The 25,122-nt window shown below is 39.1% G+C and overlaps 1 protein-coding gene across 1 annotated transcript in view; it reads right to left on the minus strand.

Moving 5' to 3' along the window:
- Positions 1 to 25,122, minus strand: part of PACRG (parkin coregulated) — a 514,366-nt gene that overhangs the window by 171,732 nt on the left and 317,512 nt on the right. Inside the window, exon 4 of the mRNA XM_028103356.1 lies at positions 24,207 to 24,356. Within this exon, the coding sequence (XP_027959157.1) occupies positions 24,207 to 24,356 (150 nt within the window). The remainder of the gene's footprint in view (positions 1 to 24,206; positions 24,357 to 25,122) is intronic.

The following is a 25,122-nucleotide window of genomic DNA, read 5'->3' on the forward strand; positions in this document are numbered from 1 at the left end:
ATCTCAGCAATCATGCTTTGTCTGCAATTTTCCTGCCAGCTCTATAAAACTGACATTCATCTTTGATATCTCTCCAATCATCCAATCAGATGCTTGACTCTGGGAGATCTTGGGCCCCAACTTCTTTCTCTATCTCACTATGGAGGAGACAGGTGCTTTGCTCCCTCTCGTAATACTTCTTTAGCAGCGGCGTTCATAGAACCACCAATCAAGTCATCATGCACATTATTAACAAGGCAAAGACACTTTTTAAAAAATTAGAAATCCTTTATGTTTATATCTGAACACCCATTTAGTTGATATGTTTGCCATTTCTTCTTTTGCAAGAGTGTCCTTTGTCCTGAGAGCAAATGTGCTTCAAAGGACTGGGAGGAGGGGCTGCTTAGGGGGTTGAATTTTCTCTTTCCCACAATAGATAGTCCTGAGATACTGTCATGTGACTATAAAGATAGAAATATCTAAAATGAAAAGAAATATTTAAAAAGAAAGAAAAGAAAACCACAACCTACTAGCACATTCTTGTCTTGAGTTCTTTTAGAGTGACCTCATGTTTCTAGAATTGCAGGGAGGTTTTCCAAATTGAGATGAAACAACACAGGTAATGTTTGCTGCCTAGAGAACAGGGAAGGATTTACTGTAATAAACCAGGTCTGATCGTAATGCCCTGAACTAGAGCACGGTAATAGTGGGCTAGAAATAAAGTTGCAAATGGAAAAGTAATAAGTTTGGTAAGTGATTGAATTTTGGAGAGCAAGGGGAAGAAAATATCGAAAGATTACAACATTTGAGTTTTTTAAGAAGCTGTCTGGTAGAGAGGTCTTACATACAATCACAGATTTTCTTTGGCACTGTGAAACATGACACTGAACCCAGCTAGCTGGGCTGTCCAATAAAATGATAATAAGCAAAGAGATAGAAAAACAATCAAGATGTCAGCATGTTTGTTGAAGTGTTCTGCCAAGCTGATATTTCGCTTCTGGGCCAAAGCAGTGACCTAAGTTTCATCCTGGGGCGAAGAGGGACCGCCTACATTTATTAACTTTGTGTGATGGCTCTGGCCTCAAACAGCATCACTTATGCCAAATTTAAAACTTAGGTCACAGAGGATTATTAATTTTTCACATGATGAGGAACACGGGATTCCTAAACTTCTAGGACATAGTGTAATTTGACATGCAAACCCGTACAAGAAAAAATGATGAAATTTCGAACAATGCATTAGGATTTTGGAGAAACTAATAGCAGGAGAAACAAAGGGAAGGCAAGCACAGCAAATAAATGTCTTGAAAAGTCAGCATGGGGAAGTAGTTAAGACTGAGTCTCAGCCTATTTGGGATGTGACAAAGAAAAGGCATATTTTATTCAAAATCAATAAATCAAAACAGGGGTATATGAAAATATGCACCAAGAAACCTGTGGAATTCCATGAGGTAGAGAGGGGCCTGGATAGAAGGAGAGCGTCTGAGTGAGGAATACACAGTATAATGAAGACCAAGTGGAAAATTATAGCAAGGAAGATTTTGGTTAAATATAGAAAAGAATTTTATCAGTCAAGACATTCCAAAAAGGCATTAGTCACACTATGGTCCTGTGAGTCCCATGTGACTCAGGGGGTCTGAGCAGAGTCCAGATGCCAGCTTACTGAGAGGTGTTATATTAAGAGACTCGCCAAATATGAAATAAGGCCCTTCTGAATCTGATATATTCCAACAGTCTATTGGTCATCTATATTACATGTCAGGGCCTTTATTTTCAATGCGCCCCTGCCTTACACCTACAGTTAAAACTGATGGCTTTACTTGATATTCCTTCATATATTTTCAGTGTTTTTCTATTTCTTACCATATTTTTCTTAGATATCTAAAAAAAAAAAAAAATCTGAGTCCTTCTGGTTTTAAATTTAATCTATTTACCAAAATTCCTTCTGTAGTTCAACTTATAATCAGTGCTCTTCTCTTTTCTTTTCCCTCTCTCTTTCTCTCAAAATAAGTGAATACTGCAAGCTAAAGATCTACTATGCAATCTTGATGGCATGACTGTTTTCTTGATCATTATTAGCAATTCATCTTCCCCAAACTTATAAAAGTAAAACTACTGTTGTTTTTTTTTTTCCTTTCTCTCCAAGTTACAATTGATTCACATCTTGCAGTGGACAAATCTTATCAACTCTTCTTTCCAGAGTGCATTTCTTGCAATTGTCTTGAATCATCTCAAGTCCTGCTGACGATGAGGTCTTTGGTGCAAAAACTAACACTGTCATCGCAATGGTCTTTCCACACAAACTACTGCACTTGAACAACTGTACACTCCAGAGTAAAATTTCTCACTTTTAAAAGCTATCCATATTATCGTGTCCAAGGAGATTTTTAGGTTGGTGTTATAAATTCAGCAAAAGTCTATGCATGCTCTAACTATGATAAAAGAGCTTTAATGAATATATAATAAGTGCAATAAAAATCTTGATTATTGTGTATGTTATATATTTATTAAAACCCTTTATAAAACTACAGCCAGGTAAAAAACTTCATCCTATTGTATAAATACTGAATTTGGGTCTAATTTTTGTCTAAGATCAATCCCACACATGGTATTTAAAAAAATAAATCATAGTAAGTTATTAGTATTTTTTTTAAAGATTTTATTTATTTATTTGACAGAGAGAGAGACAGACAGAGAGGGAACACAAGCAGGCAGAGTGGGAGAGGGAGAAGCAGGCTCCTGGCCGAGCAGGGAGCCCGACGCAGGGCTTGTGGGATCATGACCTGAGCCGAAGCAGACGCTTAATGACTGAGCCACCCAGGCACCCCGTAAGTTATTAGTATTGAACACTATTTCTTTTCATTTAGGAATGGGAATTTAAAAGAAAAAAAAAAAAACAACCTTCGGAACAAGCCACAAGTTGGTGAGGTTATTTGTTGAACACGGCTGGTTTAAACACTGGAAGGTGAAATCAATATATTGGAATAACTTGTCTAATACACTGTAATGAGATAACTAATTGGGTGCAGTTGAAACACCGAGTATTCATGAAGTAGGGAAAACTATAGAAGTTATCACATTTGTTCCTCTCTCCATTTGAATAATGCTATCGTACCATTTTACTAACTGACTGACAATGTGCAAATTACTTAATCTCTCTGCTTTCATTTCCTCATCAATTAAATTAGATGAAGAATGCTTTCTTCCTCTTGGGTTTGTGTGGATTAAATGAGATGATTCGCAAAAAGCATTTAACCAATTAAATCTTATGTCAGTTATATCTGGATATAGAAAGCATGAAATAACTGCTAGCTGTTGTTAAGAGAGTTATATAATACAAAATAAAATCTGGGACAAATAAGTAAATAATCCCATTAAAAATAGTCAGGAATAATCTACCATAGAAATATAATTGGCAGAACAATTCCCTGAGATTTATATTGTGAAAGACACAGTTTAGACAAGCAATCAATTCTAAGAGCACATCAATTTTTAAGCGGAGATTTCTAACTTTCCCTAATAGATTTCACAAAGATCACAGGATCATGTCACAACACTGCATATTAATTCATGGCATTGATAACAGAATTCTAAAAATGTTTATCTTCTTGTCATAAAACATTTCAAACAGCATACCTTCTGTAGAAGATAACCATTTTTTCAATGACCCAAAGTTGAACAAGTTCACCTGAATTTAGCAACTTATAAATTAGTTAACTATATCAATGGACACTTTTTAAACTTTCCAAACTTTAAGCACTTTTTTTCTGGTTGAACACTTTTTGAGTCAAAAAAGATGTCATTGTAACTTCAAAAGGAGGCACTAAATGCTAATAATATTAATTGCATAATTTCAGAGTCAATTTTATATTATACATATGCCAAAGATTTTCAACCAAGAAATTAAACAGTAATTAGAACTTATCTTGCAATTACAATCTGAGAGTGTTAATTCTTCAAATGTGTTAGACTGTACCTCACAGGTTTTTATAGTGGAAATTCTTGCATTACAAAACTGTCAACTTAACAGGCATTCTTGGTATATTATGCGTTGGGCATGGAAATTATTTATTTAGAGAAACTTAGCTATATCAATACTAAAATCATTTATATGCTAAGTGGTTATTACCCTGGAAAGGTTTTATTTGGAATGAATTATGCTTTCTTTTTAAAATATGGGAAGCTAAGATAAATTTAATAGTGCAATCAATTTTCTAGTAAAAGTGGGCAGAAAAGTCTAAGAAAAAGTAGACTGGTTTTTAGAAATTGGTTCATAGAAGTGCTTTTCCATAACGCGCTATAAATATAGATAAATGCCACATTTTAGACTACTTCATAGATAATATGAGGACACTTGTTCTGTGAGTTGTCAAGATTAGGAGAGCACTGTCCTCTGTGTAATCTACAACTGCGCCTAACTCAAAGTACCAGCTTGGCAAAATAAATGAAGAGTGAACAGCAAGAGTAATTTTTAATGTACATACCTATAGGTATTGGAACAATTGTTGGAAGAACTAGGTGATTAGTTAGGATAAAAAGACTGTGATTCAGAAAGTAATTCTGCTAGCCAATATATACAACCCAAATTCATCAAATAAGGGAAGTTTATTAAACAATGTGTTTAAAATAATTAAATATCAATTGCATGCATAGTTTAACAGCTACAGTGTACTTAATCTGTTATGTGGACACTAAATTGTTTTACTTTGTGTATTACAATAAATATAGCTAAATTGTCTTTATATCTATTTTATTCTACTCTCCCAATTTCATTTTAATGCTATCATTTTGTTCTACTTTCCTTATACAGAAGAACTAAAGTTTGACTATTTAGAGTTATAATTTCAAATTTATTATTCTGAAAAGTAGGTCTTTTTGAAATAAACAATAATTAAGTTTAGTGAAGACTGAAAGCTAAAACTGGTTTCACAAAGCTAATTTATTGACCATCAGTGTTTTGCAAAAACATTGTATAGAAATTGAGATATATCGATATTTGCATGATTGCTGTACCCCAAATAATTTCTTTGTTTTTAAAAATGCGTGTGAATATTCATGGTCATGCAAATTCTAGTTATCTAGTTTGGCTATGCATTTTTGCTGGATGTTAGTTTTATAATGTACCGACAATTCTGAAACACAGTCTTTAGCCTAGCCTCTTCTCTATCATCTTGGCCTATGCACATGAAATGGGTAGATATGCTGGCCAAGAAGTTATAAGCAGGACAAGAAGAGATTCTAACCTTCTTAGAAAACAAATTGAACCAGTAATCAAAAATCTCCCAACAAACAGAAGTCCAAGGCCAGATGGCTTCCCTGGGGAATTCTACTAAACATTTAAAGAAAAGTTAATACTCACTCTTCTGAAGCTATTCTAAAAAAATAGAAATGGAAGGAAAACTTCCAAACTCATTCTAAAAGGCCAGCATTACCTTAATTCTAAAACCAGACAAAGACCCCACTAAAAAGGAGAATTACAGACCAATATCCCTGGTGAACATGGATACAAAAAATTCTCAGCAAGATACAGGCTAACTGAATCTGACAGTACATTAAAAGAATCATTCACTACGATCAAATGGGATTTATTCCTGGGCTACAAGTGTGATTCAATATTTACAAATCAATCAATGTGATACAACACATTAATAAAAGAAAGGGTAAGAACCACATGATCTTCTCAATAGATGCAGAAAAACTACTTGACAAAGTACAGCATCCATTCCTGATAAAAACCCTCAACAAAGTAGGGATAGAGGGAACATACCTCAACATCACAAATAGGCCATATATGAAAGATCCACAGCTAATATCATCCTCAACGGGGGAAAAACAGAGCTTTTTCTCTAGGGGCGGGGTCAGGAACAAGACAGAGGTGTCCACTCCACCACTGTTATTTAACATAGTACTAGAAGTTCTAGCTTCAGCAATCAAACAACAAAAGGAAATCGAAGGCATCCAAATAGGCAAGGCAGAAGTCAGACTTTCACTCTTCGCAGATGATATGATACTCTCTGTAGAAAACCCAAAAGACTCCACCAAAAAATTGCTAGATTTGAATCACAAATTCAGGAAAGTCACAGGATACAAAATCAATGTACAGAAATCCGTTGCATTTTTATATATCAATAATGAAGCAGCAGAAAGAGAAATCAAGGAATTGATCCCATTTGCAATTGCACCAAAAATCCTAAGATACCTAGGAATAAACCTAACCAAAAAGGTAAAAGATCTGTATGCTGAAACTATTGAATACTTATGAAAGAAATGAAGATGACACAAAGAAATGGAAAAACATTCTATGCTCATGGATTGGAAGAATATTGTTAAAATGTCTATACTACCCAAAGGAATCTATACATTTAATGCAATCTCTATCAAAATACCATCAGCATTTTTCACAGAGCTAGAACAAATAATCCTAAAATTTGCATGGAACCACAGAAGATCTCAAATAACCAAGGCAATCTTGAAAAAGAAAAGCAAGGCTGGAGGCATCACAATTCTGGACTTCAAGTTATATTACAAAGCTGTAGTGATCAAGACAGTATGGTACTGGTACAAAAACAGACTCATAGATCAATGGAACAGAATAGAAAACCCAGAAATGAACCTACAACTATATGGTCAACTAATCTTTGAGAAAGCAGGAAAGACTGTCCAATGGGAAAAAGTCTCTTCAACAAATGGTGTTGGGAAAACTGGACAGCAATATGCGGAAGAATGAAACTGGACCACTTTCTTACACCATACATAAAAAAAAATTCAAAATGGATGAAAGACCTAAAGATCCTAGAGGAAATCTTCTCTGCACAGAGAAGGACACAATCAAAAAAACTAAAAGACAACCTTGGGAATGGTAGAAGATACCTGTAAATGATATATCTGATAAAGGGTTAGTATCCAAAATACATAGAGAACTTACCAAACTCAACACCCAAAAAACAAATGATCCAGTTAAGAAATGGGCAAGAGACATGCATGAGTAGACATTTTTCCAGAGAAGACATACAAATGGCTAACAGACACATGAAAAGATTCTCAGCACCACTCATCATCAGGGAAACACAAATCAAAACAACAGTGAGATATGATCCTCACACTTGTCAGAATGGCTGAAATTAACAACCCAGGAAACAACAGATATTGGTGAGGATGAGAAGAAAGGGGAAACTTCTTACACTGTTGGTGGGAGTGCAACCTGGTTCAGCCACTCTAGAAAATGTTATGGAGATTCCTCAGAAAGTTCAAAATAGAACTACCCTATGACCCAGCAATTGCACTACTAGGTATTTACCCAAAGAACACAAAAATACTGACTGGAAGGGATACATGCACCCTGATGTTTATAGCAGCATTATCAACAATAGCCAAATAATGGAAAGAGCCCAAGTGTCCCTCAATTGATGAACTGATAAAGAAGAGGTGGTATATATATATATAATGGAATATTACTCAGCCATCAAAAAGAATGAAATCCTGCCATCTGAACAACATGGATGGAGCTAGAAAGTATTACACTAAGCGAAGTAAGTCAGAGAAAGACAAATACCATATGATTTCACTCATATGTGGAATTTAAGAAACAAAACAGATGAACATAGGGGAAGTAAAACAAAAAGAGAGGGAGGCATACCATAAGAGACTTAACTATAGAGAACAAACTGAGGGTTGCCTGAGGGAGGTGGGTGGGGGATGGGCTAGATGGGTGACAAGCATTAAGGAGGGCACCTGTCATGAGCAGAGTGTTGTATGTGTTCACTCACTAAATTCTACACCTGAAACTAATATTACACTATATGTTAACTAACTGGAATTTAATAAAAAATTTGAAAAAAAAAAAAAACCCACCACATTTTGAATCGAACCAATTTAAGTATGAATCACTCCCGCTCCTGAGTGACCTTCAGCAAAACATTAAAATTTTCTGAATTGAATTCTCTCGTCTGTAAACTGGTCTTACTGCTTGCATATATGGCAGCTGTGAGGATTAGGTTAGGGGGTACACAGGAAAACCCCAGAGAGTTCACTTCATTCATGTTAATTCATCTTCCATGTTTGAGATAGTTGATACCTCACTCTGCAAGTTGGATTAGACTAAAAGTATTTCATTAAGTCACATTTTTTACATTCCTTAATCAGGATGCTAATAGTGTGTCACAGTTTAATTGGCAACACTTTTTCTTTTCAGGACTGCATAAAATATAGATTATCTTTAACACTTGATTACATCTTACATTTGATGATATTTGGCGAGATGTTTTCAAACATAGTTTTTGAAATATACTCTAGGGAATAACTTCCTTTCTATGAAAACCTGGTCCACGAGGTGATTATACCATGTACCCTGCTTTTATCAATAATTGTGAGAAGGAATGCCACTGGATTAGAAAGACAGATTTAAGGGGCACCTGACTGGCTCAGTTGGTAGAGCATGGGACTCTTGATCTTGAGGTTGTGAGTTCTGAGCCCCACACTGGGCTTAGATATTACTTAAAAATAAAAATATTTGAATACCTCTGGCAAAGAGTAGAACCACAGGAGAGGAATAGCTAATACTCTGTTTCATGCTTTTAATCAGGTGAACTTGCCGCCAGTTTTCTGTGTTCAGAATTTTTCTCATGCTATGATTGATCACTACTCCACAATGGAAATTGATGAAAAGAAAATATTTTTGCTTTATAATGCATTCGAGTTTGTGGAGAAGATCAGCGACAGCTGCTTTGATTTGACAGCACATAATAATTAAAGTGGATCAATGAAACTTCCATTTACTTCAGTACATTAAATAAAAGAAGTCTGTGGATCAGAACTGCCTGAGAACAATTCTTTCTGGCAAAGCAATTTACATTTTTAGAGTATCTGTCGCTTAGGTTTGAATGGAGATTAAGTCTTGGCTGTGGCTCATTTCTATCATGTGACCTTAGGCAAGTCATTTGATCCAATTCTTCGCTTCTTTACTCGTAAAGCAAGGATAACAGTTCCAAAAATAATACTTCCTTGTCCTTTCTACTGCTGGCCTGTGGGAATTTGGGGAAATGTTGATGAAATCACTCAGGAAATGAAATATCCTCTCTGTGACAAGGAGCCATGTGGTAGAGCAGAGAACACCACTGGCCAATAGGCTAATCAAATTCTACTGGGGATGCTATTCTTTTCTCACTGGCTAACCTTTTAAAAGACATGTTGAAATGAACTTCTTGATTTTGTTCTCCACTTATGTATAAATCATTGAATCATTAGATAAGAGGCTCAATTCTGAAATGACAATGAAAGTCTTTAAACTCTGTCTTGTTATACTCATTCATGGTTTTACAAATCCTCAGTTCTTCTCTGAGTTGATCATGGGAGCGTAGAACTGTGCTACCTTCACAAAGTTTAAGGTTAATTTTGTGTCCTCCTGAGCATATCAAGGTCCCAGTCATGGCCTTGGTATCAACTTTTGGATGACTTCTTCCGAGGATACAATTCTAAAGATGTCTCTCAAGATTCCTGTTCTCACTAAGAAGCCTCACGATTTAGGGGCACCTGGGTGGCCCAGTCGGTTAAGCGTCTGCCTTTGGCTCAGGTCATGATCCCAGGGTTCTGGGACTGAACCCCACGTGAGGCTCCTTGCTCAGCAGGGAGTCTGCTTCTCCCTCTCCCTTTGCTCCTACCCCCTGCTTGTGCTCTCTCTTACTCTTTCTCTCTCTTAAATAAATAAATATTTTTTTAAAAAAATTCCTGTTCTCTTATTCTTCAGTCAAACACTAGGTTCTGCTGTGAAGGGATTTTGTAGATGGAATTAAGGTTACTAATTGGCTGACCTTAAAAGATTATCCAAGATTAGCTGGGCAGACCCGATATAATCACATGAGTCCTTAATGGCAGAAAAGGAAAGCAGAGGAGATGTGGCAGAAGGGGAGTCAGAGGCATTGGAAGCATGAGAAGGACTTGATTGGACATTGCTGGCTTTGAAGATGGAGAGGCCATGAGCCAGGGAAGGTGGGTGGCCTCTACAAGTTGAGAGCTACCCTCTGTTGACAACCAGCCAGGAAATGGCAACCTCAGTCCTACAACTGCCTGGAACTGATTTCTGCCGACAACTGGGATGAGCTTCATAGCAGATCTTTCTCCAGAACCTCTATAAGGAATGCAGGGTGGCTGACACCTTGATTTTGGCCTTATTGGATTCTGGCCATATTACCCAGCCACGCCCACTGGACTTCTGATCTATAAAACGGTAAGATAATGGGTGCTGTTTAAGCAGTTAAATTTGTGGTACTTTGTTATGGTAGCAACAGAAAACAAATATACCATCCATCCATACCCATCTATTCAGCAAATGTCACGGAGCTCAAGAACTGCCAGGAACTAATGATAAAGCTAACAATAAAGCAGTGACAAAGAAACAAAAGTCCTTGCCTTCATGGAATTTACATTCTAGTAACAATACTGAGATTTGAAAAAAGACCCCAGCTTTTGGCTCATTGCTATTTGCTCCCATAGGCCTAGTAGATTAGAGAAAGGCTGAGTCTGCTGGGCTGCTTGGTGATGGAGAAGGCACCAGATGCTGTCCTGTCCTTACGGCTTGTATCTTATGTACTTACGGGGGCTCTCAAATCCAGTTGGTTGGTAGCTTCAGGACTCGATCTCAAATGCTCTTTGGTTGGGTTTGTAAATACAATATACATATCATACCATAGTCCTTAGCAAGGATTTAGCAAAAATTATACACAATGGCACTCCTAGCAAAGATTCAGCAAAAATTGCTCATAGAAATTCTAAGAGACAGCTGAAAACAGTATTTGGTGACTAGAGTTAACAATACTGTGTTGTGTATTTGGAAACTGCTGAGAGAGTAGATCTCAAAAGTTTTCATCACAAGGGGAGAAAAGGTAATTATGTGAGGCGATGGATGTTAACTGAACTTCTTGTGGTAATCATTTAGCAATATATACCAAATCATTATGTTGTATGCCTTACACTTATACATGTTGTATGTCAATTATATCTCAATAAAACTAAAAAAGACAAAAACCAAATCAAACAAAAACAAAACAAAACCCAAACCCCCCTCCCAAAAAATAGTGTTTGGAGTTTGCCCACATAGGGAAGTCTTCTCAGGCTCTTCCCAGGAATGGATAGTGTGTGTAGCTAGGGATGAGAAAGCTGACATTCCTATTCTTCTGCAAGAAGGAAATGGTAATGGCCAGTAATTTGAAACTTTGTTCTATTTCTTCATTGTCTCATTGGCTAAGCTAGTGCACTAAGTCTAAGCACCCTCCTCTTGACATCTGAGCAGTCTCAACCAGTCCACCATCGCATCTGGATTTCATTCTTCCAGATTCATGCCTTGACCTCAGGGTCAAGGTATTAAAGAATGCAGAAGAAGGTGGGGGTGTAAGGTCGTAAGGAACTGAAAGCTGGCTTGTTTCTTCAGGGTCCTGGAAATCCCCTCTACTCTCCAGGTCTCCTGCAGAGGTATGCATTGATTCAGGCACATGGGGTCAGGCTGTGAGGAAGTCTTTGGTGGATTTGAGAAATAAAAAATTGACTGCATGTGGCATGCTTTCCATCTCTAAGGATTTTTAGGAGGCTTTGCTATGTTGGCATATGGTAAGCTCTCAGTAATTTTTTTTCTTCGATGAGTCAATCAAAATGTACTATGTGGTTTTCTCTTTGGCATCGCCCAAATAGCTGGTAAAAACCACATTGCTCTCTATGGCTTTTTGAGCTAGCCTGGTGCATTTGTTTTCCTGGAGGTAGTGAGACCAGCCCTAAGGTGAGGGCAAGAAGGCCCAGTACTCCACGGCATTAACAGAAAGCGTGGCAGGTGTATAAATAAAGGTGGGCACGTCGGCAGGTTTTGATGGACCTGGCATCACACGCTAAATATTCTACGACTTCTCATTGAATATCATCATTCTATACTTACAGAATTTTAAGAAACTTTGAAAGAATATCATATATTCCACTGCTTCTAGACAGACCTACATCTCAGCCATCTGATTAGGTGGTTGTTTACCATATTTATAATAAATAAACACACCCACATACAAAAGTATAGCATATTCGTTGATTTCTGTTAGAAGAAATACAAACTCCCCAAAACCTTTATGTGTATAAATAAATATAAATATCCAACTTAGCTAAAGGTAAAACAAAGCTTAAAAGATTAGCTTTTTAGTTTAGTTAGTTTTAGGTTTTAGTTTTTAAGATAAATGCAGGGGTTATTTGGGGGAAGCGGAAGCAGGGTTGTAACAGGTATGCAAACTCTCAAAGTCACTGAATGGAGAGTCATTTTCTGCTAACTGCCATCTCAAAATGGATATAAATAGGCTCACAGAAAGCTCAGTTACATGTACAGTATTTAAAGGGGGAAAAAGGTAAATTGATCTTGGAAGGATCTGAATAGAACTTAGTCATAAAAACATTGCCATCATTACTTTTCCTTTTATTACTTGGAACATTAATTCAGGATGCACATGAGAATATAATACAGAAAGTAGGCAAGCAAAGAAATATCAATACTATTTGCAGTTTTTCTAAGGAAATATGTCCATTATATTTTCCAATCCTTCCTCATTGATGGTTAAGCTTATGCTGAGCTATATACATTCCATCCTGTCAATGTGAAAAATATAGATTTTTGAGGAAGACAATAAGAACAGAAAGCTGATTTCACACTAAGTGGAAAATTCCTCCTACAAAAGGTTTTGTGTTTGGCTCAAATAAGCCAAAACAGGTGCAACAGGGAGCTGAAATGGGGCTCCCAACTTGTGTGACCTGCAGAGGCACCTGGTCAGCAGCATGCCTATGGGAGTTTCGGAGACCAGTTCCCTAGCTGGACAGAGGAAGGCTTCTGAAGAGAGCCCATATGTGGTGAGAAGACAATGAAGAGATTTCTTTGAAGGGCATTACCTCTGTGCTCTGCTTCCAATCCCAACTGGCTGGTAGAACCACCTGAAGAGCCCTGAACATGTTCCCAAGCAGTGGGACAAAATGAAGTCTTGGGGCTTTGTCATGGCCGAGAATCCAATGGAGCCTGGACAGCAGGACTGGGAGCCTGGGCTTGCACTCCCAGAGTTTTCAGTGCCCAGGATGGGCGAGTACATTTTTCCCCTGGGAGGGAGGGCTTCTGAGGGTCATTTCCACCCTGTGTGACGGGGCTTCCTAGAAGAACAGAGGAATTCTGGGCACAAGAAGCTGAGGTGAGTGCAGGAGACTCACCGTCTCTGAGGGAGGAGGCAGGCTCAGGGTGAAGGAAGGAGAATCTCCAGGATGGAGAGCAACTGCCCAGAGCAAGGATCACTGAAGATCTGTCAGCCATGTTTCCCAGGAGACAATGAGCCTTACCACCTCCAGGCCCAGGGAGTAAGTGTGGTGCCAGCTCAGGGTAGCATTAGCTGCAAGAACTGTCCCTCTCCTCACCATCGGTGTGCCCCATCGTGACAACGTAGGGGACACAACCTCAGTAGACAAAGTTGTCAGGGGATGACAATGCACGAGGCAGAGAAATGGAGGGGACGGTCCAGTGCACTCCTGTGTTCCACAAGCTTCCAGCACAGAACAGATCTGAGCTGGGGGAGGGGAGAACATCTGAGGGCAAGTTGTGATCAATCTGTTCAAGAAGGGACTCTAAGTACTGGAGTTGTGTGACACCAAGTGCCTTTCGTCTTCTGAGTAGAACAATTAAGGCCCCTGTTAAGCTTTATGTAGTCAGGGAAAGACTCCCTCACTGAATAAAGCTTATTTTTTGTCTCCAGGTCCCTTTTAAACTTGCCTTTTAATTATGTCACGAATAGTGACTATTCAACATAACAGTTATACTGGTGACATGCTTATTTTCTCTGCAATGTCCACATAGAGACCTCTAAAAAGTCATTTGCTGGTGCTCATGAAAGATTTGCATATAAAGGAAAATGAGAATGAGATATTAATTATCTACAAATCCATAGATGATATTTTAGGTGACTTAAAAAGTACAAATTATGATCTGGCCCAATACAGGAGCCTCCTTAAATTAAAGCTTTAGAAATCACTATGTGCTTTCTTGCCTACATTAAGTAAAACTTTCTGTTGCAAAAATAGAAAAGAACACTGTTTTCTCTTGGGCGAATATTTGCATGCTTGCTCATTTGGGGCCCATCTTGAGCTTTTAAATACATTAAAGCATATTATACAGATTTTCTAGGCATATCTTAAAGGCCTTAGCTGAATTGGTGGAAATCTCCTATTCAGAAATGTGCCAGTTTCCAGCCTGCAGTGGAGATGTACTGGCCAAAGACTGGGAACCAGCTGGAATCAAATCATTCTGTATGTTGATCCATTTTGGAGTACCTCATGGGTGGGTGTAAGGGGGACAAAACACAAATTTCACACATGGTTTGGCAGACAGGTTGAGCCAACAGCCAGCTGTCCCCACCCTCTCCCTGCCTCTGGGTCCTCCCAGCCAGGCTAGTTGAAGAGATAGACATGGGAAACAGAATTAACACATCAGGAGAGACATTAGCAAGCCCTAGAGGAGAGAGACCAATTCCTTCTGCTGGTCACAGCAAGATCAGAGAAGGTTCTAGAAGATGCGATGTTTGAGTTCACTTCTGGAGAAAAAACACGTGCTATCTCCTGAGAGTCCCTGGACCGGGATTAGGGTGGTCACTCAAGGTCAAGACCATGGGTATAGGACACATGGTCCATTTCGGCAAGCAGGCAGCGGGGCATAGATGGCCAGCACCCGTCTCAAGCCATTCTTTCCATAAAATAGCAGCCCTGTTGCAGCAGTTCAGAGATGATTAATTGGGTTTACCTATGCAGGTCATTTTAGATAACACCAAGTTTGCCATTAATCTGGGACTATCGTGATGCGCCTGGGCCACGAATGTGTCTACAATTCGGTGTTCTTCGGACAATCTGACCCATTGAGGTGAAGTTACCCAGGGAGCTAGAGGGAGGTGCTGTAGTAAAAACTAGAACGATGTAGCCGACACAGGTGAACCTGGGATGCCCAGGATGCAACTCAGACACTGAGATTCAGAAAGATTCACACAGAGAAACTCCAGATTACAAACTGAAAGCAGTGTCTGTTCTGGAAAAAGGCTGGGATCTCAATAGTCCATTAGGGCTGGCCATTTTTGGGAAACGTCTAGATTAGGCCTCGTGAACAGATAAATATTTCAACCCTCTCCTGAAATGATGTGAGGAATCTGGAGAATCCAGAGAAGGAGCCAGAATCATCTAACAGGAGGAGGAAGAGTGGAACAGTGGGAGTCTCCCTCCGATTCTCTTCTAAAAAGAAATTCTAATTGATTTCTCTTAGTTTTCTTGGAAGGACCCGAAACCACAGCTTTCCCCACAGCCCGTGACATTTACCTACCGCCTGCTAATTTGCAAAGCAACTTCGCTCACGTTCTACCCTCCCTTCCCTCATCTTCATGCCACTGACACCCCTCCAAAGTGAGGCCCCTTGCAGCTTCCTGCAGGTCAGCGAGCTCTCTCTAGTTATCCAAACAAACTGCTTTCCTAATTAAGGAGATGGAGGCCCAGAGTAGTTACATAACCCATCAAAGGTCGCACAGCTGGTTAACCTCAAGCCAGAGTGCAAACCTGGGAAACATGATGCCAGAGCCTTTGCTCTTAAAGACTGTCTCCCATTTGTTGTTTTTCCACATATTGTTCTACCTGTCCTTGTCCACAAGGGGAACCCCAACTTATGGGGTCCAAACCCCATTCAAGCACACAGTGGCTGACCCCCTTGCCCAGCTGGTTGGATGGAGACAAGAACAGGTGCAGGTGATGCAGTCCCCTAATCTGAGTGGGTCCCCAGGGCCCTCCGGAAGGCTGGTGGCAGCAGCCCCCTTGGGGGATTCTTGGGTACCCAGGGCAGCACCCCAAGCTGAGGAAGCATTTGCTTCCCCTCTTTGCTTAGTTTGCAGCATCACTGAAGGGAAACAAAATCAATTCCTTGCCATCTCCTCTGCTCATGCTCACCTAGATTCCCTTCCTTTCCTAATTCAGCAAATCCATCCCGTTGAAAGGAAAATGAGTAGAATTTGCTGTTGTGGAAAGGAGGAGTCTGCCTTCAGTTATGTCAATGTGAGAGAGTGAAAGGCACACAAAACCTCTAGTTTTACTTATCAAGGATGGGATTTTATCTCCATGCATCCTGGGGGAGAGTTATTCAAGTCTGTCCTGGGTTGAACAGTGTTGTCCCAAATTCACATCCTTTCTGGAACCTCCAACTGTGGCCTTACTTGGAAATAGGGTCCTTGTGATGTGATTCATTGAGATGAGGTCATCCTGGGGGTAGGCTGGTTCCTTCACCCAATCCTTACAAGGACTGGTGTGCTTTTCCAAAGAGAAGAGACACAGAGACAGACACACAGGGAAAAGTGTCATGTGAGGATAGAGGCAGGGATTGGAGTGGTGCATCTCCAAGCCAAGGATTGCCAGGCGCACCAGGAGCGAGGAGACAGGCATGGTGTGGGTTCTTCCCTAGAGATTTGGTGAACGTGGCCTACTGACACCAGAACTATGAGACAATTACTTTCTGTTGTTGAAGGCTCCCTGTGTGTGGAAATGTCTTACAGTAGCCCTAAGAAACTAATACACAGCCTTCAGAACTGGATTCTGATTTCCTTGGTCCATCACCCTGCCAGCTCATGTGTTTCTAGATACAGATAGACAACTTGGAGAATAATTTTTCCCTCTTGGCAGATGCAACCAGGGAGTTGTACAGAGAAGAGATTTTACAGAGGCAATTTCTAATACGTGCCTTCCCCCAACATGGACTTTTTTTTCTTACAAGTGAATTGGGTTTGAAAAACTTGAATGAAGCAGTCTGAGTGAAGAGGAAATGGATTCAGTAAGCATTTGTAGACTTCCAAATGGTAAGGCCATCTTACAGGCTGACCACGTGAGGGGGGCCTCAACAAGTCTTAACTTTCCTCAGGATGCTCTGTCCCCTGGGGCTGTTCTCAGATTACTGCAGAGTCATCCGTGTTTACAGATCTGTGGGTCCTCCCTCCCCACCCCCCGAGATTTTGGAAGCTGAGCTTATAAAGAACGCTTGGAAGAAGAGACCTTGATCTTGGAGAAATTAAGATTGAGAGGGAAGGAAAGTTTTATATAATTATTCAAAGGCCTGCTATTTGGGAAAGGGATCCGACACTGTTCTGTGTGGTTTAGATTAGACAGGTAAATCAGAATGTTAGCCGTAGGCTTCAATTTAGTGTAGGGCATGCCTTTCTTTCTGGAAGGAGAATGGGTTACCTCATGAAATAGTGAAGCTACTTATTTAGGACAGGACTGAATAAACAAGTAGTGGTCAGGCAGACTGGGTTAGGGTAGGAATCCCACAAAACACCTGAGAAGCACCGAATTCTTCTAGGTGTGCCATAGTCTGCACAGGAGAAAGAACACCCAACATGAACATTTTGACCTGTGGAACTTACAATGGGCTATGAGAGTTGAGTAAATTGGAGACAGGTGCAGACCTGCTATGTATCCACCAGCTTTGTTATGAACCTAGGATTCTCCTTAGGGCAACTAGTAAAATCTGAGCGGAGGAAGAACTCAGAAGAGATGAGAGAGACACATGTTCATTCTGAATCTACCATTCAGGGATGGAGGTGGTAGTTCTAATACGTTCCTTAATAAACTTAGGGCATTCACGTGGCTTCACATCCAATAAACCTAATGATTTCAAAGAAACTTTGAAGTAAATTTCTAAAATGTAAGTCATCCTCAAAATTGGACAGAATCCCATGGGGAATAGACCTTAATTCCAAAATTAAATCTAAGGCTCTGTGAAATAACCTTTATACAAGTCAATTACGAGACAAAAACACTAAAGACTTTTTTGGTACACAGCAGCTCCCAAAAGTTCATCAACATTTTAAAGGGCCATTGAGAATAGGTCCTTTCAGAAACATCTGGGAGAATTTGAATCAGGTTGACTGAGAACACCTAGGTTTTCATTAGAAGTGTTTTAAATGACTACCAGTGGAAAACAATTGTTTCTAGCTTTTTCAAACTACTTAAGCTTCAGGGTCAAAGACTTGGTACAAATACTCTGAAATTTTACAAACTTAATGCATTCTCATATCTATATGTTTTAATGTGTCTGAACTTGAATTGCAGTTTTTATATCCCTGTTTCATAGGCTTTTATTAGTCTCTAGTGGCATACATCCTCGAACTATCCTAGGAAAAGTTACACACAAGGGGCCATGTTTGATTTCCACATCCACATAAACAAATGTTACTTCATTACTCTATTTTCACATGTTCCATGACATAAACTTATGGTACTATTAGAATCGCTGATGCCTGGAGTCTCTGAGCTATTTTAGGACTCCTGGTGCAGTTGGAAACAAAGGAACCAAAATTAGGATTGCCTCCGGAAAACAGGGTGATTGGAGAGCTCTAATCTCCCGGCAGAGTCCCATATTTTACCTATAAATGTTTTAATGCCATTTATTGTTTTATGCTTCTCAAATGCAATACACTGCACCATTAATTTTGTAGTTTCATCTCTGGAAGCTATAAATTGAATATTCCTATTGTCTTAATTTTCTGTAACCTTTAATAACATTTGTGAAAGGATACAAGAAAGAAGAAATTGCTATTGTAGAAATTCTGCCTTCTCTTTCACCCCAAAGCAGTGATTGGAAAGACCACATGGTTTAGATATCCAAAATTCATTGTTTAGAATTAAGGAAAATAATCTCAAACCTAGATACACTTCGGATCTTCCAAAGAGGATAGTGATCCGGGTGTCCCTTGTTGGTCACACTCGGGCTTCTCTTTTTAAAATATGACTTTCTCCAAAACATCAGTCACATATTCCAGCTTAAAGATTATGCCAGGAAGAGATGGACTTGAAAACCAGTTATCTTTGAATAAATCCCAGAGTCCTTAACTTATTTGGTCACTTTATCTGTAGTATCATTTGCAAATATCTTCTCCCATTCTGTGGGTTGCCTCTTTGTTTTGTTGACTGTTTCCTTTGCTGTGCAGAAGCTTTTTATCTTGATGAAGTCGCAAACGTTCATTTTTGCTTTTGTTTCACTAGCCTTTGGAGGTGTATCTTGAAAGAAGTTGCTGTGGCCGATGTCAAAGAGGTTACTGCATTTGTTCTCCTCTAGGATTTTGATGGATTCCTGTCTCACACTGAGGTCTTTCATCCATTCTGAGTTTATCTTTGTGTATGGTCTTAGAGAATGGTCGAGTTTCATTCTTCTGCATGTGGCTGTCCAATTTTCCCAGCACCATTTATTGAAGAGACTGTCTTTTTTCCATTGCATATTTTTTCCTGCTTTGTCGAAGATTATTTGACCATAGAGTTGAGGGTCCATATCTGGGCTCTCTATTCTGTTCCATTGGTCTATATGTCTGTTTTTGTGCCAGTACCATGCTGTCTTGGTGATCACTGCTTTGTAATATAGCTTGAAATCGGGCAACGTGATGCCCCCAGCTTTGTTTTTCTTTTTCAACATTTCCTTGGCAATTTGGGGTCTTTAGGGCTAGTATCCAAAATCTATGAAGAACTTCTCAAACTCAACACCCAAAAAACAAATAAGTCAAAAAATGGGCAGAAGACATGAACAGATACTTCTCCAAAGAAGACATACAAATGGCTAACAGACACATGAAAAAGTTTTCATCATCATTAGCCATCAGGGAAATTCAAATCAAAACCACATTTAGATAGCACCTTACACCAGTTAGAATGGCAAAAATGGACAAGGCAAGAAACAACAAATGTTGGAGAGGTTGTGGAGAAAGGGGAACCCTCTTACACTGTTGGTGGGAATGCAAGTTGGTACAGCCACTTTGGAAAACAGTGTGGAGGTGCCTCAAAAAATTAAAAATAGAGCTACCCTATGGCCCAGCAATTGCACTACTGGGTATTTAGCCCAAAGGCACAGATGTAGTGAAAAGAAGGGCCATATGCACCCCGATGTTCATAGCAGCAATGTCCGCAACAGCCAAAATGTGGAAAGAGCCGAGATGCCCTTCAACAGATGAATGGATAAAGAAGATGTGGTCCATACATACAATGGAATATTACCCAGCCATCAGAAAGGATGAATACCCAACTTTTACATCCACATGGATGGGACTGGAGGAGATTATGCTAAATGAAATAAGTCAAGCAGAGAAAGTCAATTATCATATGTTTCACTTATTTGTGGAACATGAGGAACAGCATGGAGGACATTAGGAGAAGGAAGGGAAAAATGAAGGGGGGTGGGAATCGGAGGGAGAGATGAACCATGAGAGACTATGGACTCTGAGAAACAAACTGAGGGTTCTAGAGGGGTGGGGGATGGGTTAGCCCAGTGATGGGTATTAAGGAGGGCACGTACTGCATGGAGCACTGGGTGTTATACGCAAACAATGAATTGTGGATCACCACATCAAAAACTAATGATGTACTGTATGGTGACTAACATAACATAATAAAATTAAATTAAAAAAAAAAACTTATTTGGTCACCCACCTGGCATATGGCAATCAGAGGCAAGATGAATCCTTTGAGGCAAAGGGCACCCCCACTTGAAAACCAGGAATCTGTACCCCATTCATAGGCTCACAGAAGGGCTAAAGGGATGAGTTACCCAACAGGGGGCCCAATACATTCAATCATCTATTCATGTTGTGATATAATAATTTATATAGTATTGCAATATCTGTATATAATATCATAATATTATATGTATATAATATTATACATGTATATCATGTCCTATGATAAAGATGGCTGTCTCATTTAACGCCCGGTCAAGGCCAGGCTGTACACGAAGAACTTATGGACACATTATCTTGAATTGTCACATCAACCGTACAAAAAGGATGCTCTTCTATGTTGTATAGATGATGTAGAAGAATTTAAAAGCAATGTAAGCTCAGAGAAGCTACATGATTTGCATATGACTCTAGATGTTCCACCACTCCACATTACAACTTTCATCTTAGACTTCTGTTGTTTATATAACTTTTAAAATTTAGCCTAATTAAACCCTGTAAAAAATATTACACATAAGGAGAAACACAAAGCCACTCTTACTCTCCAGGCAGGAATAATCTCGTGGGGCTTGCTCTAAGTTTGACCACCTATAGCGGCGTAGATCGGGGCATAGGTCAGGGCTGCCGACGCTACCCACTCCTGCCTGCCCCCTCTTTGGTTCCCTGCGGTCCTCCGGGAAGACTCCAAGTCCAAGGCCCTTCGGAGTCTGTGCCTGCTTCAACGTTTGTCCAGCTCTTATCTCCTCAGCCCCACTGCTCATTTCCAACAGAGTCCATTTGACATTAAAATAGGACAGAAATTGCAGAAAAGGAGCAGGCAGTGGAATGAAGCTAAAGCTTGCACGTGGAGGGAACACGGACAGAGGACAAAGTCATTACATTTGAAGGATTATTCTCTCATTTTTTCTTTCTGGCACTTATCTCTGGTCTCATTCTAAACAAATATTTTGTGGTGGGGCTTGAAAGAAATAGGTTTCAATCTCAATTTAACAGGACATTGATTTGTGTGAAAGTTAAGCAGGGAAAAGGGGAAACCTAGAAACGTGTGGAATTGTTTTAAAGACATTGAAATTAAGGATGAATTTTTTCGAATGTTACATGCTATACATTTCTAATATAATGTTCTTTATAAATATAACTGGTACTCAAGACATCTGCTTAAAGTATATATGGCCTGTGACTATGACGATCTATAATTACAAAACAGGATTTATTAAACTGCTATTAAAGTTAAATTATTTCTGTAGTAAAAACACTACCATAATTGGAAATCTTATGCGATATGTTTCTTCTGGTAGAATTTGATCTATGGAAACATAGCCACTTTGGAGGATAGTTTTAAGTTTTATAGCTAGAATGCTCCAATTTTGTAATATGACCCTCTGGAAATCCAGCTTACTGCATTCTGGCGTTGTACTGACAGGTTTCTAAGATAAGTATAAAATGAAGCTGAAGCTAATATTTTTTCCCCCTCAAATGTCAGAAAGGTATTAAGCAGAAAAATAGTTGAATGTAGAATTCCTCGTGCATGCATTTCGAAATGTTCCAAAATAATTAACCTTGTTTTGGGACCAATTAAGGCTAGGGTATAAATTATAAATTCGCACATTGATAAAATCTAAACAGGGATATATTCCTAAAGCCAGTTTCTTCTTTTGTTAAGCATGTGAACATCTGTGAGTTAAAGAATTAAACCAAAAGTATGAGAAAGATGTAAAAACCAACTGCTTTTGTTTAATAATCTAGTGATTTCTCTCTCTGTGGTGGCTGAACTTACTCTTTTTACAGGTTTCCTTGAGGATGAGGGAGATTCTAATTGTCTTTTGAACATCGCTGGTTTTCTTCTTTTATACGGTACAAAATGATGCTTAGATTCAAGTTGCAGATTCTACTGTGGGACACCGAAAGCATTAGCCCAGGGCGGTGGGAGCCACCGGCTCGTACTCAAGTGAGGGAGGGGAGACGTGTGCTAGAGCTCATGGTCCATGACGGTCAAGCACAGAAGCACATGTTTATGTATGAGAGGAGTTCCAGAGAGACAGCTTTTACGATGAAAACACGGACATAGCAATACCACATTTACCATAGGCTTCCGTGAGGATTATTGAGGAGAGACCCTTACTAATCACACACTTGAAAAACGTTAGCTACAACTGAGACTTTCTGGGGGTGGCTTCTCTTTGATTTTTCCAGGTTTTAAGTAACTCCCTCTCTGTCATCTCCCTATCTCTGTTCTCTTTCTCTCTGCCATCTCTACGTCTCTCTCCAGTTAACTGGAGGCTAGATACGAGGGGTGAACTTGGGGCTTCTTTAATGAACCGTAATTGAACGATGTGCACGCATAGAGTCTTCCTATAATCCCATGGATATTTGATGCTGCTATACAGTAAAAATAGGAAGTCTGAATAAAAAAATACTCGAATAAGTATTTTCCATAAAGTAGAAATGCTGTTACTAAAGTTGTAAGTTTATTAAATCATAGGAGATTCACTTAGTAACACCCAGTTTTTTAGTTTCCTGAAACTTGTCTCAAAGTCCCCATTAAGTCTTCTGCCATTCAGGTATTTTGGAATGGGTATTAACTCACTCCATTATGAGCATTCTTAAGCTCCCATAACTCCAGGTGAAATCCTTTTTACTAAATATATTTAATATTCAGTATACAAGTAGGCCCTACTCTTGAACGACAGCTGAAGACTTTCTGAGGATTCCGTGATTTCCTGAATAGTCTGCCTGATTAACCAGACTTTTAGTAGCAATTTATGAATAATATAAAAAAATAGTGATTCTAAACAAAGGAGTTGTATGTGGCAGGAACACTGTTTTTTTGTTTGATTTTTTTTTCTTGTATGTACATGAGCAGATCATGTCACAAAATTTTCATGCAGTGTTCCACTAGATTGCTAACTTATTTACATGACTGTCAGGAATTAATTTCAAACGTTGATTTAACGCTGTGCATATGAGAAGTATGGAAATTTAAAGTCAGAAACATAAAAGAAAATTAGAATCCCGTCTTTTCAAGAGGAATAAAAGGAAAATCACACTCCCAAGGAACAAATATACATCCACTGCCTGCCAGAAATCACCACAACTTGCTAGTACCTTTGTTAGGGTAAAGCATATTCAACTGAGCTCACCAGTGCTTCCAAAGCTTATAGAATAATTAAAACAAATAAATGCATCAGCACCCATATACTTATAATCAGCACTCACCATCAACTAAATAGCTACAAATTATCGATTTTTCTTTTTTTAGAAATGAGAGAACATATATTAAAACTCCCCAAGCCATATTTTAATAATATTGCTTTAAAAATTCATCTTAAATCAATTAATAAGAACTGCAATTTTAACAGAAACTCTCTAAAGGTAGAATTACTACCAAGAGAAAGGACAAACTCAAAACTTACTAATGTATTCAAAAGACTATTAAAAAAACTTTACAATTTAATTATTGGAAGATTATAGAACTGCTTCAGTGCTTCTGTACTGAGTAAGTAAGCTGTACGTGTGAGGAGTAATAAATGAAATTGTTAATTTTACTGTTTCTCTAGGGAGTAGCAGGGGAAGAGTGGGAGTTATGCTTTTTAGATCTCCAAATGGATCTTGGTTTATAAGCAATAATAAATCCTAAATATGTTGCTAATTAACTCCACTTCAAACCACTCCCTTTTTTTAGGGCTTAAAAGACACTTGACTCCTGGGATCACTCACCATTCATATTCTTAAAGATGTTCAGGATGGGGAGGATTTGCCGGTAATAGGGCACCAAAGCTTCACCCACCATCTCAGCGGACACAACCAGATGCTGGAGGACTTTAAGAGTGACGCAGATGACCTGTCGGTTTCGAAGGTTCAAGGCATCTTCAAGGTAGGACAAGGAACAAACCGAAAATAAGAAGCATTAATTCCTACGATGGTAAGGTGAAGTCGACTTGTAGAACACTTAACTGAACTGTATTAGGTTAGCTGGATGAACCTTTATTACTAGTTTTGAATGATGCCAGGTAGCCTTTAATGTTATAAATGAGATCTTGTTTGTTAATTATTTGTTCTTCCAGTTTGTGCCCATCCCTTACCAACCCTAAGAAAGCCGCTCGTCGTCCTTCACAGAAGATGCTGGTGATGGACAAGATCCGTTAGCGTCGCTGGGGTAAAAGGGCCCCATGAAGGCCGACAGATAAGTTTCCATGCAACAGTCCTTTCCAGTTAACAACCTATGTGATCCTTAAAACCATTACCACGAAACAAACATTTATTTGGGAAGGGAGAACTGGGTGTGGTGTGTGTGAGAAGAAACTACAGGCTATAACAAACAACGACAAGGTTCTTGGTAGAAGTGAACATGAAGCGACTATATTTAGACTCTCAAGAAAGCAGGAAAGAAAAGCAACAGTTTTAAAGCTCAGAACTTTAAAAGGAATCAACAGTAAATAAGAGACCCAAAGAATGCAAAATGGTTTTAAAGAACAATTCTAAATGCACAGTAACAAGCTACACTAGAGAGATTGGATGGAAACAGTAAGTAAACTGGTTGTCCCCCCACTTGCTGGGTCTGGAAGGTACCATTCGTTCCAGCGGGGAAAGCAGAGGACTAGGGACCAGAATGCTGGTAATTGGCGGTATGAAC

The sequence above is a fragment of the Eumetopias jubatus genome, unplaced genomic scaffold (genome assembly GCF_037043125.1).
Source record: "Eumetopias jubatus isolate StellerSeaLion01/CBP00866 unplaced genomic scaffold, mEumJub1_p1.0 scaffold_6, whole genome shotgun sequence".
NCBI lineage: Eukaryota > Metazoa > Chordata > Mammalia > Carnivora > Otariidae > Eumetopias > Eumetopias jubatus.